We start from the raw sequence: 13,594 nt of genomic DNA, 5'->3' as shown, positions 1-13,594 counted from the left end.
ATGCCACGCCGCACTGAAGCAGTCATTTCTGCAAAAGGATTCCCGACCAAGTATTGAGTGCATAACTGAACATAATTATTTGAAGGTTGACTTTTTTTGTTTTAAAAACACTTTTCTTTTATTGGTCGGATGAAATATGCTAATTTTTTTAAGATAGGAATTTGGGGTTTTCATGAGCTGTATGCCAAAATCATCACTATTAAAACAATAAAATGCTTGAACTACTTCAGTTGTGTGTACTTGAATCTAAAATATATGAAAGTCTGATGTTTATCATTACATTACAAAAAATAATGAACTTTATCACAATATGCTAATTTTTTGAGAAGATCCTGTATATTCATCTAGAAGTAGTTTGTGTAATTTGAAATAAACACCATTTTACTTTCAGTTAAGCCAGCAAACGTGTTTTAGATTTGAGTCTTCTCATTTTCTAAAATGTGCCCATAAGTAGTGGGGCAATAATCTTGATACAAATGTTCCACCAATGTGTTGCTCCCTGGTACCATACTTTTATGTTCTGAATTCATGTAATTCCAAAGATGTAATGCATAAGAATTATCAAAAGTTGGCAAGTTCGGCCAGACTTCAAAATATTTTTTCCATGAAGAATATAAGATGGGGTAGAAGCGTCCAGGTTTAAAATAGGATATATTTGCGCACGTTGTATCCTCTTTGGATTCTAATACTGACGTACCACACAATTTAGTCACTAGACGTGTGAAGACTACTGGTCCTTGGTGACCCCATTTGTCTCCTCTGTAGTTCTCAACAAAGCTTTCCATGAATTGCCAAGTCAAATTGTGATGTGGAGAGAGACCAAATACAGCACTGCTGGTACTCTGAGAATGTTCTCCTGCTAGAAAATCAGCCTCAGGTATTGGACGGATTGAGATGACATCAGTGTCCATGTATATTCCTCCATATTTCCAAATCATGGCAAACCTACAGGCATCTGAGCTGACATGGGTCCAATAACGTTCCTTCTTAGGGTCTGTCTAGTAATATAGAAAATGAGTAATTTAATTAATACAACAGTAATAAAACAATTTATGTATAGCTTTTAATATAAAGAACATGTTTTAGGATGAATGAGCTTTAGGCAGGTGTATATGTCCCGGTATATGTAGGCAGGTGTATATGTCCCAGTATATATAGCCAGGGGTATATGTCCCCAGTATATGTAGTCAGGGGGTATACGTCCCCAGTATATGTAGCCAGGGGGTATATGTCCCCAGTATATGTAGCCAGGGGGTATATGTCCCCAGTATATGTAGCCAGGGGGTAGATGTCCCCGTATATGTAGGCAGGGGTATATGTCCCAGTATATGTAGGCAGGTGTATATGTCCCAGTATATGTAGGCAGGTGTATATGCCCTAGTATATGTAGGCAGGGTATATGTCCCAGTATATGTAAGCAGGTGTATATGTCCCAGTATATGTAGGCAGGTGTATATGTCCCAGTATATGTAGGCAGGTGTATATGATATGTAGGCAGGTGTATATGTCCCAGTATATATAGCCAGGGGTATATGTGCCCAGTATATGTAGGCAGGTGTATATGTGCCCAGTATATGTAGGCAGGTGTATATGTGCCCAGTATATGTAGGCAGGTGTATATGTCCCCAGAATAGGTAGCCAGGTGTGCCCCAGCAGGAGGGGAGCAGCACAGAGAAGAGGGAGAGCTATGGGCACAGTGGGGAAGGGCGAACATCTCCCCCCCCCCCTTCCCTCACCTTAGGGGGCTCTCCCTTCCTCGCTCTCCCCTCCGGAATCTGGAACGAATTGTACAGCGGCTGGGCAGCGGGCGGAACTTACCTTGTCGCAGGCGCCAGATGGATTTGCCGCTAGTCTGGTCTGGTCCAAACCAGAGTGCGGCACCAGAACTTCCGGCGCAGGAGCGAGACGAGGTAAGTTCCGCCCGCTGCACAGCCGCTGCACACTTCGTTCCGGACTCCGGAGGGGAGAGCGAGGAAGGGAGAGCCCCCTAAGGTGAGGGAAGGGGGGGGGGGGGAGACGTCCACCCTTCCCCACTGTGCCCATAGCTCTCCCTCTTCTCTGTGCTGCTCCCCTCCTGCTGGCCGCACTAGAAAGCGGCCTGGGGGGGGGGGGGACGCGGGCGGCCAGGGTCGAGCAGATGCCTGATTTTGCCATATGTGCGGACACCCTTGATTGGAAGGGTTAGGCATCGGTAGAGGTAGGGTGAAGGGTTAGGCATCGGTACTGGGAGTGTTCTGTGTGAGAGTAGGCTTAGATTAGGTCATAGTAAAATATTGGTAAAGATTACTAATATTTTACTATAGGAATTAAGTAGCAGTAATGATACCGTTATTCTACTAGCAGCAATCCCCCAAGACCTTTTTTCCATAACCCTTTTTTAAAATGTTCGCTCAGAAACACCTGAACAACATGCTTGTCATTTGGCTAAAAGTATTAGAGGCAGAGGATCAGCAGGATAGCCAGGCAACTGGTATTATTTAAAAGGAAATACATATGGCAGCCTCTATATCCCTCTGGCTAGGTGCACACATAGCAGGTACACTAGCGTTGCGGAAAACACTGCATTTTTGTCGCTAATGGAAGTCTATGGGCCACAGGAAAAATCGCACATGCGTTTTGTATGCGTGCGTTTGAAAACGCAGGTTTTGCTGCATAGTATTCAAAAACGCATCGAAAAACGCACATAATGAATGTCAATGGGAACACAATGGTATGCATTTTTCATGCATTTTTATATGCGTTTTTTCCCTCAAAGAATTTTTTATGTGATGTATTTCGGCTTCTTGTTGTCTTCCTAGTGATATACATAAATGGAAATATAAAAACACATGAAAAATGCACACAAAATACATATGTGTTTTATGTATGTGAATCGCAAACACATTAAAACGCATGCAAAACGCTTGAAAAACGCATCTGTGGGAAAAAAAAAAAGCACCAAACATGCAGTAAAAATGTACAAAAACGCACACAACGTAAAATGAAAACATGAAATAAAAGACAGCTTTTCATGTTGTGTGTGCACCCAGCCTCTCAGTTCAGGGGACCTTAAGGTGGCCAGTTTAACTTACCTTGTGCTTCTTCCAGCCCCCTTCAGTCCTTCAGATCCCTCACGGTCATTCCATTCTTCTCCCTTCATCTGCTGTGCTCCTCCAAAAGCCGCACGTCTTCTGATTGCGCTCCTGTGGCAGGTAATGTTCTGCATTTGTGCGGTTCATTAAAAATGACTACAGCACATGCCCCAAACATCTCCAGCCACAGGCTTGCGATCGAGGAGGCGAGTGGTCGGGACTGTGAAAGCGCAGTAGCATGCGACTGGCCCGGTTGGCAGTGGCGGCGCTACACTGGGGCTTACCCAGGCTTAAGCCCCAGCTGACAAGCTGTCAGCCCCTGCAAAAGCCCCCCCCCTCCGCAGGGTTGCCAAGCAGCAGGAGGGGTGGAAGCGGAGAGAAGAGGAAGCCGTGTGGACAGCGGACTAGAAGGGGGCCGTCTCCCCCCCTTCCCTCACCTTGGGGCTCCCACTCTCTGCCTCGCTCCCCCCTCAGATATCAGCGGCTGGTGTCAGAAGACTCACTCTCTTTCCAGCGCGGCTGATCTGTGCGCCGCTCTGGTCTAGTCTAGACCAGAGTAGCGGTGCACAGATCAATCTCTCTCTCTCACGCTGGGAAGAGAGGAAGTCTTCTGATGCCAGCCGCTGATATCTGAGCGGGGAGCGAGGCAGAGAGTGGGAGCCCCAAGGTGAGGGAAGGGGGGAGGCGGCCCCCTTCTCCGCCGCTGTCCACACGGCTTCCTCTTCTCTCCGCTTCCACCCCTCTTGGGGACACCTATACACATGGTAAGTCCTACCTACCTATACTGGGGACAACTATACACCTGGCTACATATACTGGGCACATCTACCCCTGGCTACATATACTGGGCACATATACCCCTGGCTACATATACTGGGCACATATACCCCTGGCTACATATACTGGGACATATACCCCTGGCTACATATACTGGGCACACATACCCCTGGCTACATATACTGGGCACATATACCCCTGGCTACATATACTGGGTACATATACCCATGGCTACATATACTGGGCACACATACCCCTGGCTACATATACTGGGGACATCTGTATCCTTACATGCATTTACTGGGGAAAGGCTGTCTGTCATTATGTGCATTAACTGGTGAAACACTGTCTCATTACATGTATTTTGTGGTGAAACACTGTCATTACGTGCATTTACTGGTGAAAGGCTGTCTCTTATGTGCATTTAGTGGTGAAAGGCTGTCTCTCATTACATGCATTTACTGGTGAAAGGCTGTCTCTCATTACATGCTTTTACTGGGGAAACGCTGTCTGTCATTATGTGCATTTACTGGTTAAAGGCTGTCTCTTATGTGCATTTAGTGGTGAAACGCTGTCTCTCATTATGCGCATTTACTGGTGAAAAGCTGTCTCTTATGTGCATTTAGTGGGGAAACGCTGTCTCTCATTACGTGCATTTACTGGTGAAAGGCTGTTTCTCATTACATGCATTTACTGGTGAAAGGCTGTCTCTCATTACATGCATTTACTGGTGAAAGGCTGTCTCTTATGTGCATTTAGTGGGGAAATGCTGTCTCTCATTATGTGTATTTACTGGTGAAAGGCTGTCTCTTATGTGCATTTAGTGGGGAAACGCTGTCTCTCATTACATGCATTTACTGGTGAAAGGCTGTCTCTTATGTGCATTTAGTTGGGAAAGGCTGTCTCTCATTACATGCATTTACTGGTGAAAGGCTGTCTCTCATTACATGCTTTTACTGGGGAAACGCTGTCTGTCATTATGTGCATTTACTGGTTAAAGGCTGTCTCTTATGTGCATTTACTGGTGAAAGGTTGTCTCTCATTACATGAATTTACTAAGGAAAGGCTGTTTATCATTACATGCATTTACTGGTGAAAGGCTGTCTCTCATTACATGCATTTACTGGTGAAAGGCTGTCTCTTATGTGCATTTAGTGGGGAAACGCTGTCTCTCATTATGTGCATTTACTGGTGAAAGGCTGTCTCTTATGTGCATTTAGTGGGGAAACGCTGTCTCTCATTATGTGCATTTACTGGTGAAAGGCTGTCTCTTATGTGCATTTAGTGGTGAAAGGCTGTCTCTCATTACATGCATTTACTGGTGAAAGGCTGTCTCTCATTACATGCTTTTACTGGGGAAATGCTGTCTGTCATTATGTGCATTTACTGGTTAAAGGCTGCCTCTTATGTGCATTTACTGGTGAAAGGCTGTCTCTCATTACATGAATTTACTAGGGAAAGGCTGTTTATCATTACATGCATTTACTGGTGAAAGGCTGTCTCTTATGTGCATTTAGTAGGGAAACGCTGTCTCTCATTATGTGCATTTACTGGTGAAAGGCTGTCTGTCATTACGTGTATTTATTATTGAAAGGCTGTCTGTCATTACGTGCATTTACTTCATTTTTTTTTATGTAACTACATTAGCTGGTACAACTACATTACAGTTTGCCCCGCCCACATGATGTCATGACCACGCCCACTCCTGTTGCCGCGGCGCGCTTTGTGCGCCACAAGTTCCCCCCCTTGAGCCCCGCCAGCCAGCCATTGTGTGCCTTTTGAGCCCCCCCAAAATTCTGAAGCTGGAGCCGCCGCTGCCGGTCGGCCAGCTTTCAGAAAGGCACAGAGGCTGAAGAGAGAAGAATGGAACCACGGCAAGGGACCAGAAGGACTGCAGGGGGCTGGAAGTAGTCTCAGGTAAGTTAAACTTCCCACCTTTATTCCACTTAAAAGACACCCGAGGTGAAAATAAACGAATGAAATAAACAATTGTATCTATCCTTCTCCTAAGAATAACTTTTTAAGACATTCCACAGTTTTATTTGATATTTAAATCTACTTTTTAAGTTATTCTGTTTTATTGTTCTTGCTCAATGACGCATTAATTGAAGTATGCCAGAGCTAAAATCTATTGACCCTTTTTATCTCTTTCCTGCCTTCAGGGCTTGTTCACACTTAGGCATTTTTTCATTTATTTTTTGTGCCCCAGCGATTTTTAAAAACACCTTAAAGGCGCTTGTGCAATGATTCCTTATGGGACAGTTCACATCAGCAGGTTTCGTCCGCTTTCCGCTCAGCAAAGTCCTGCATGTACCATTTTCGGGCCGATTTTGCTTGAAATTTCGATTTTAGATGTGAACAAATCAGAAGCCATTTTCTGCTAGGAAAGGGTTTTATAGTAGTAATTTCTTATTAGTGATGGTCACACTGTAGTCTGACCCAGTCCTGACTAAGACAGGAACTGCCACTTGCATATCTTGCATACATAAATGATGAATGACAGCGCTCCTCTTCTATGGCTCTTTATGTCTGCAAAAAGTAAACATACTACACATAGTGCATTACTGTATTTAAACACATCAGACCACTCTCCTCCAGTGAAATAGTGCAGCACACGTGATTCAAATCAGTGTAAAAACATGCACCCGGTACTCCAGCATTAATAACCGCTCACCAGATGGTTTCCACCTCACATCCAGGTGGATCTAGCGTTTATTGTCAACCAATGACTAGGCACCAGGTTATTCTGTCTCAAGCAATAAAATTTAATCCAGATTCCATGTAAAAACAAACAATAAAAATATTCATAGCGCAACTTGATGTAAACACTGGTATGTAGCCTGCGCTATACAGTGCACTTACACAGTCCTAGTAGATATAGCGCATATCGGGCTGACAAGCCCAGCGGTTTTCACCCCCTCATGTGGCATCATCAGGGGCTGATGAGTCCATAGGACGAAACGCGCAGGGAGGAATCAGGTGCGACTGACGTCACCGAGTTGCGGAAGCGCTCGCCGGCCGGCCGTGATTTACAATTGGAACTAGCGGGCACACCGCGGTGGAGGAACGGGATGCCGACGCCACCTGGATGTGAGCTGGAAACCATCTGGTGAGCGGTTATAAATGCTGGAGTACCGGGTGCATGTTTTTACAATGATTTGAATCACGTGTGTGTGCTGCACTATTTCACTGGAGGAGAGTGGTCTGATATATTAAATAAAGTAATGCACTATGTGTAGTATGTTTACTTTTTGCAGACATAAAGAGCCATAGAAGAGGAGCGCTGTCATTCATCATTTATGTATGAACTTTGCTGGACTCTTGATAGCGAACACTGACGGGGACTATTGTGGGTAATAGAATTGAGAATTTGGGGCTGGCACAGTTTGTTTGTTAAGGTGCATACCTTGCATGTTTAACGCTTTCAGGCAGAGAAAGAAAAAAAAACACAGCATAGTTATCTGTGTGCTAGGCACTGTAAATACACATTTATTTCATCATGTCACATGTCACCTCGGGTATCCTTTAAGGTTCCCATTTTGAAAGGTTTACAAGGCTGGCTAGAAGCGAGGAATGTTACCCCACTGCATATCCATGTGTATAATCAAATCAATTTCCTTTTTCTCCTTACCTTTTTAAACCAAGTCATAAGAGGTGTGTTATTAAATAATTCATCCATTCTGAGAGGAAAGAAGTAAACATTTGGAAAAGATGAGAGAGTTGGAAAGTGCCGCCTTGTATTTTCCTCTTCCTCCTCTGTGGTAATATTCCCCAGTCCTTTCATGAAGTAGACCACCGGTCTGTCAGGATAAATGCGAGCTGCTGACTCTATAACACACAAGACCAAAGGTGGTGGCTCCATTCTGTCTGTGGTCTCCATAAATAGGATGCCATTGCCTTGCCTTAGAATAGCAGTTGTCGTAAAAGCAACTGAATCTGAGCCAATACCATTCAAACGGAAGGATTTCATGATATAATGCTGGTACCCCTTCAGGACATTTCTGCTAAAAAAGCTAATACCGGCTATAAAAAGCATCAGGCAGACAATATAGAATATCTTTGATGGCTTCCACATGGCAGTAGTGTTCAATGACTGAGCTGAAAGAGGAAGAAAAGCAAGTAAATAAATGAGTACCTTATTCAACAAGGCAAAGGGTTGCAGCACATAACATTTTTGTGTACCTTTGCTCTAAATTTGTGCTTAAATTTACTCAAATACATAATTCATATTAGTTTTGCTCCATATTACAACCTTGTCAGCACCATTGTTCACATTAGTACTTTAAACATTATTTCCTTTATTAAAATCAGTAAATTAGAGCGAAGGAAATATCGTCAGGAAATATCCAATCTTCACCTCCCACCCCCTCCCAACCAACTCCTCCTCCACCCTATCCTCCCCTCACCTCCTTCACTCCTACTACCACCAAGGAAGTCAACCACCTACTGCAGACTTCCCATACCACTACCTCCCCCCTTGACCCCATCCCTTCTGATTTACTTCAGCCTCACTTCACGATTTGGCCCCAGTCTTCACTACCCTGTTTAACCTCTCCCTATCCACAGGCACCTTTCCCTCAGACTTCAAGCAGGCCACAGTATAGCCCCTGCTCAAGAAACCCTCCCTCGACCCCTCGCTACCCTCCACTCAACGGATCATTCAGAAACAGCCTTATCAGTCTGCAGACAGACTGTACACACACTTTACTATCGCTGGAATGCCCGCCCAGTGGGAGGGTCCAACGGACCCGTCGTTCCTTATAGTAGTGCGTGTGTACGCACCTATAGGATCAGCAGGACTGCCAGGCAACTGGTATTGCTTAAAAGGAAATATAAATGGCAGCCTCCACATCTCTCTCGCTTCAGTTGTCCTTTAACCTTTTCGGGACCGCGTGCATTCGATTCTACGCCGCACTTGTGGCTGTTCTAGCCTGATGCGGCGTAGAATCTACGCAGAGCCGCAATTTCCGCTCCCGACGCGATCGTGCGCACCCGGAGGGGGAGATTAAGCTGTCATATGACAGCCGACATCTCCCCCGAGTGATCAGCAGCCATCGCGTATGTCTGCTGATCGCGTGATCACTACGATCGTCGTCGGATCGTAGTGATCAGTTTGACAGCTGCGGCGGCAGGGGGGCAAAAGAAGACCTCCCTGCCGTTCCCGCGACGATCGGCACCCCCTCTCCGCTCTGGCCGGCATCTCCGCTCCATCTGATGTCAGCGCCGGGTCCCGGCTTGATGACATCATCAAGCCGCGACCCGGAACTGATCGTCAGACAGAACAGAGATGCCGGCCGGAGAAGAGGGTCCCGTGCGGCTCATCGCTGGAGCCTGGAAGGTAAGTGAAGGCTGCTGGCAGAAGGGGGGGCACAGGCCACCATGGGGGGACACCAATCCAGCTAGCCACACAAGGGATCCGGCCGCCTGACCCCCCCAAACGCGTGCACCCCCCTCCCGCGCAAAATGCCTTGGTCCTTAAAGGGGGGGGGGGGTAGGCGGCCGGTCCCGAAAAGGTTAAAGAAGCTTGTATTAGTAAATTATGTGCTTTTTGTTTTCTTATCAAATTCATCCCAACAAAACATAGTTGCCCAAATGTATATAACAACACTTCATTGTCACATTCTTTTGTTGAGTTAGGATTTGCATCATTGTTCCCTTTAAACATCAGACATTGTATCTACCCTGTCTGCCAGCTACTTTGATCCATATCTGTAATGAGCTAGCCACACCTTACAACTCCCATTTCTCTTGTTCAAACAAATTAAACATTTAGTCAATCCACTCTTGTACAGCTTCAGGTACCAGAATGCCTGGTGTTACAACACATAAATTATGTATATATTTTGTATTTGTGTCGGTATATGTTGCACAAAAAATGGCGCAGGTGGATAGTTGACAAAAATGGCGCCAACATAGGTTTTCATTCACTAAGACAAATAACACGCCTTATCAAAGTTAACAAGCCTTAGAGTAGCATAGCGAACTTATGCCTGCTAATTGGCAATGACGAGATCTCCACTCGTCCTGCCCTGACCCCCTGCATGTTCGTAGTGCTCGCTATGCTACTCTGATAAGGCGTGTTAACTTTGATAATGCGTGATAACTTTGATAAGGCATGCCATTTGTCTTAGTGAATCAAGCCCATAGACTCTAGTTGGTTTCACATTGTAAACTAGTGTTAGCGATGCAGTGTGTCTATCCCGTCGCGTCGCATCACACTGCCAAAAACATGCCTTCAGGGAACACTGCGCTATAGTGTTCCCTGTCTGGCCACCGGCCAAGCAGGCAGTGTTTCTGCAGGGGCAGTGGTTAGGGTTAGGCACCACCTGATAGGTGGATAGGATTAGGCAACACTGTGGGGGGGGGGGGGGGGGGGTTAGGAACCACCGAGAAGGTGCATTAAAAAAGGGTGCCAGGACAAAGGGCCCGGCTGGATAGCGAAATGGCGCCGGTGGATAGCGAAATCTCAATAATGATAAACATCGTTAACTAAATTGGTGAACGATAAATACCTTTTTAAAATAGACAGGAGTTGATAACGAAAACATACTAATGTTAAAAATTGTTACGTAATTCAACAATACAGCTTAACCACTTGCCGACCAGGGCTTTCTGCACTGATCGGTGCTACGTGGGCTCTCCAGCCCGCAGCACCGATCAGGAGTGAGCCTTGGCGATCAGACTACCCCCCTTTTTTCCCCACTAGGGGGATGTCCTGCTGGGGGGGGTCTGATCGCCGCCGGCTTGCTGCGCTTTGCGGGGGGGCTCTTCAAAGCCCCCCTCCGCAGCGTTTTCGGCGCTCCCTCCCCTTCCCTCCCTCTCCCTCCCCCTGTGAGCTGTGCAGGATGGATTTCCCATTTCCGTCCTGCGCATTGAAGGATAGGCTTCAGCCTATCACATGCCGGCGATCCCCGGCCAATCAGAGGCCGGGCTATCACCGATCTGCCTTACGACGCTGCTGCGCAGCAGCGCCGTATGATGTAAACAGCGGGGATTTCTTCCCCGCCTGTTTACATTTTGGCGGCGAGCCGCGATTGGCGGCCCTCTGGCTGTTCACGGAGAAACCCTCCGTGAACTGACATGGAAAGGCCGCTCGATACGAGCGGCCGTTTCCATGGTAACCTGCAGACGACCAGTTTACGCCGATCGGCGGTAGCTGGTCGTCAAGAGGTTAACCCAACCTTACTCTCACACAGAACCCTCCCCTGGTGATTTTGTGTTGAAGAACTCCTCCTGATATTTTGTATCTAGGTTTCCCTCTATTGTCTGGTTTGTACAGTACTATGGGAAATGTTGGCACTACATAAATAAAAAAGTAATAGTAATATTAGTATTTAATTATTAAAGAGACTAACAAAATTTTCAGCCTATTTCTTCTATCCTGTAAGTTCCTACACCTGCTCAAATGTGGTCTGGCTTACTGCAGCCTTTTCTAGTTGCACAGTGGGTGTGTTATCTCTGTTATATAATTTTATCTTCTATCGGCTCTGTCAAGCTCAAGCAGGAATGTGCTGTCTGCTGTTATTGGCAGAAGCTATACACACCCGCTCCACAGCCTATCACAAGCTGGTAACAGCCATGTCTTTTGTTTGTAAACACTGTCTAAAACTGGCAATTACAAGCCAGGATTGCAGCAGAGAGTGGCAGAAACAGCACAGAGGGGCACAGGAGAACATAATGAATAGAATGGTAAGCTTTTTATTGTAAGAATTTTAGAGCACAGATTCTCATCAGGGTGACAATTTCTTTGTTTCTTTGCCCAAGGCCAGCACATAACACTTCTGAATAGACTAAATAACAGTGATGAGCAAAAATGCTGATCTTCTGTTCGCATTCATTTTTGTGCCATTTTTTGACCTTCGAGCAAAAATGCCATTGAAAATCATTTTGGTATAAGTTTGTGACTATTTCACAATTTTTTTTTTGGTTAAAATTAATGATTTCCATGCTTTTTGCAATTTTTTGCGGTAAAATATTGATTTTCACTGAATTTTCACAACAGAAATAAAATGTTGTTTTCTTTGACCATATTGCGAAAATATAATGTTTTTCCCAAATATTTTCTCAAAATAAAAAGTATTTTCGATGTGAAAATAATTTCAGCAAATATTTGCAAGCAACACCACTAAATACACAGGACTTTGGAATGCCCTAAAACCCCTAGCCTGCACAATGCTGAGGCATGGGAACACGCCGGCGTGAGACCTCGCCAATCTACTTCAGTTTGGTTGTTATTTCATATGCCGCCAACAACCCTACTAAAATACAAAACATTGACTTTCACTGCCCCACATTTTTGCAGCTCTGAATTCAGGCTATACCAGTCTGCATTGGTGACAGGGGGCTAAAAAAGACTCAAGAGGTAGGGACCCCAATCAGTGCACAGTGCCTGCATACTGATCCACAGGAAGGAAATCCACCTGGCAGGAAATCCACTGCGGTTTCTGCAGATATATGTATATTTTCAATACCAATTTGTAGACACTTTATTTGTCATTCAACCATACTAAAAGTGAACCCAAGGAGAAAATATATTGATGAGATAAACAATTGTATTTATCCTCCTACTCCTAAAAATGACTTCTTTAGTATCCCATGCTTTAATTTCATATTTAAACATTTACAAAGTAGCTTGAATGCAGGGCATATTCTAGGCTAAATTGCACCCAGGGCGAGGGTGTAAAAATCCCCCCCCCCCTGTGGAGCCAGGTATAGGTACCCGCTGTATAGGTTACCCAGCTATAGGTCTCCCCCAGTATAGGTAGCCAGGCATAGTTGCACCCAGTATAGGTTAGGTACGTAGCTGTCTAGAGGATAGGGTAGCCCGTACAGTTGCCCCCAGTATAGGTTAGATAGGTATATGCCCCCCAGTATAGGTTAGGTAGGTAGGTGCCTCCAATATAGGTAGTCAGTATAGTTTCCCCCAGTATAGGTGCCAGGATCTCTCTTGGAGCATGTTGTGGAACTGCAACCGGGCAGTTCTGGCTTATATGCTTGCATTCAGTTGCTTAGTTTGGATTGCATTCACAATAAGTCTCATTTTCATTTGCAATCACTCGGCAGTTCAGAGCAGCTCAGGATGCGGTCATGATTCCACCTATTGCTTGCTGCAGTTGAACTGCAACCAGATAGCCCCAGATTTCCTACATGCATGTTGTTGCATAATATTGCATGTATTTGTTGTGAGAGTCCTTTCCATTCACAGTCAGCTAGCAGTTTGTAATCAGACTAGCTCAGGATTGCATGATTTCCATTCAGCTGTGTGGGAATTTGCATATCTGCATTCATTGGCTGATGTCCACATAAAGGGTTACCTCCCATTCCAGACCCCGCCCAACATAGCGCACAGCTCCCTGAGTTGTTGCTGGGTCCATGTTGTGAAAGTATTGTGTATTGCCTTGCTTTGTATTTCCATGCCTGTTGGATGTTTGCTGAACCCGCGGAGGGGTCAGTGAAGTCCGCTATCCTGCTAATTGCCTTCACCACGCTGGTGACTGGTAGTTATCCTTCTTGCCTTGTTCCCGAGGACGTAACTAAAGCAGCGGTTGCCATTAGTTACGCTCCTACCTGTTTGTCTTGTCTATGTCAGTGTGAATGTTTCCCGTCGCTGGGGCAGCGACTATATTGGCAAAGCATTCCGTCTGTCTGACTGTTTGTCTTGTTACTCAGCCTGAGGATTAGTGCGGCATCGCACCAAGCAGCCATTGTATATTAATGCTTCTTTCATTACTCAATGTATTTCAATG

The 13,594-nt window shown here is 45.4% G+C and overlaps 1 protein-coding gene across 1 annotated transcript in view; it reads right to left on the bottom strand.

The window, feature by feature from the left end:
• Positions 1-317: 317 nt before the first annotated feature.
• Positions 318-13,594, bottom strand: part of LOC137571390 (alpha-1,4-N-acetylglucosaminyltransferase-like) — a 122,661-nt gene continuing 109,384 nt past the window's right edge. The window contains exons 3-4 of the mRNA XM_068280409.1: positions 7,480-7,946; positions 318-998 (exon numbers count right to left, since the gene is read on the bottom strand). Coding sequence (XP_068136510.1) covers positions 411-998; positions 7,480-7,923 — 1,032 coding nt within the window. The 5' untranslated portion in view covers positions 7,924-7,946 and the 3' untranslated portion in view covers positions 318-410. The remainder of the gene's footprint in view (positions 999-7,479; positions 7,947-13,594) is intronic.

The sequence above is a fragment of the Hyperolius riggenbachi genome, chromosome 4 (genome assembly GCF_040937935.1).
Source record: "Hyperolius riggenbachi isolate aHypRig1 chromosome 4, aHypRig1.pri, whole genome shotgun sequence".
Classification (NCBI taxonomy): domain Eukaryota; kingdom Metazoa; phylum Chordata; class Amphibia; order Anura; family Hyperoliidae; genus Hyperolius; species Hyperolius riggenbachi.
Note: the sequence above shows the minus strand (reverse complement) of the source record. Positions and strands in the feature narration are given on the sequence as shown.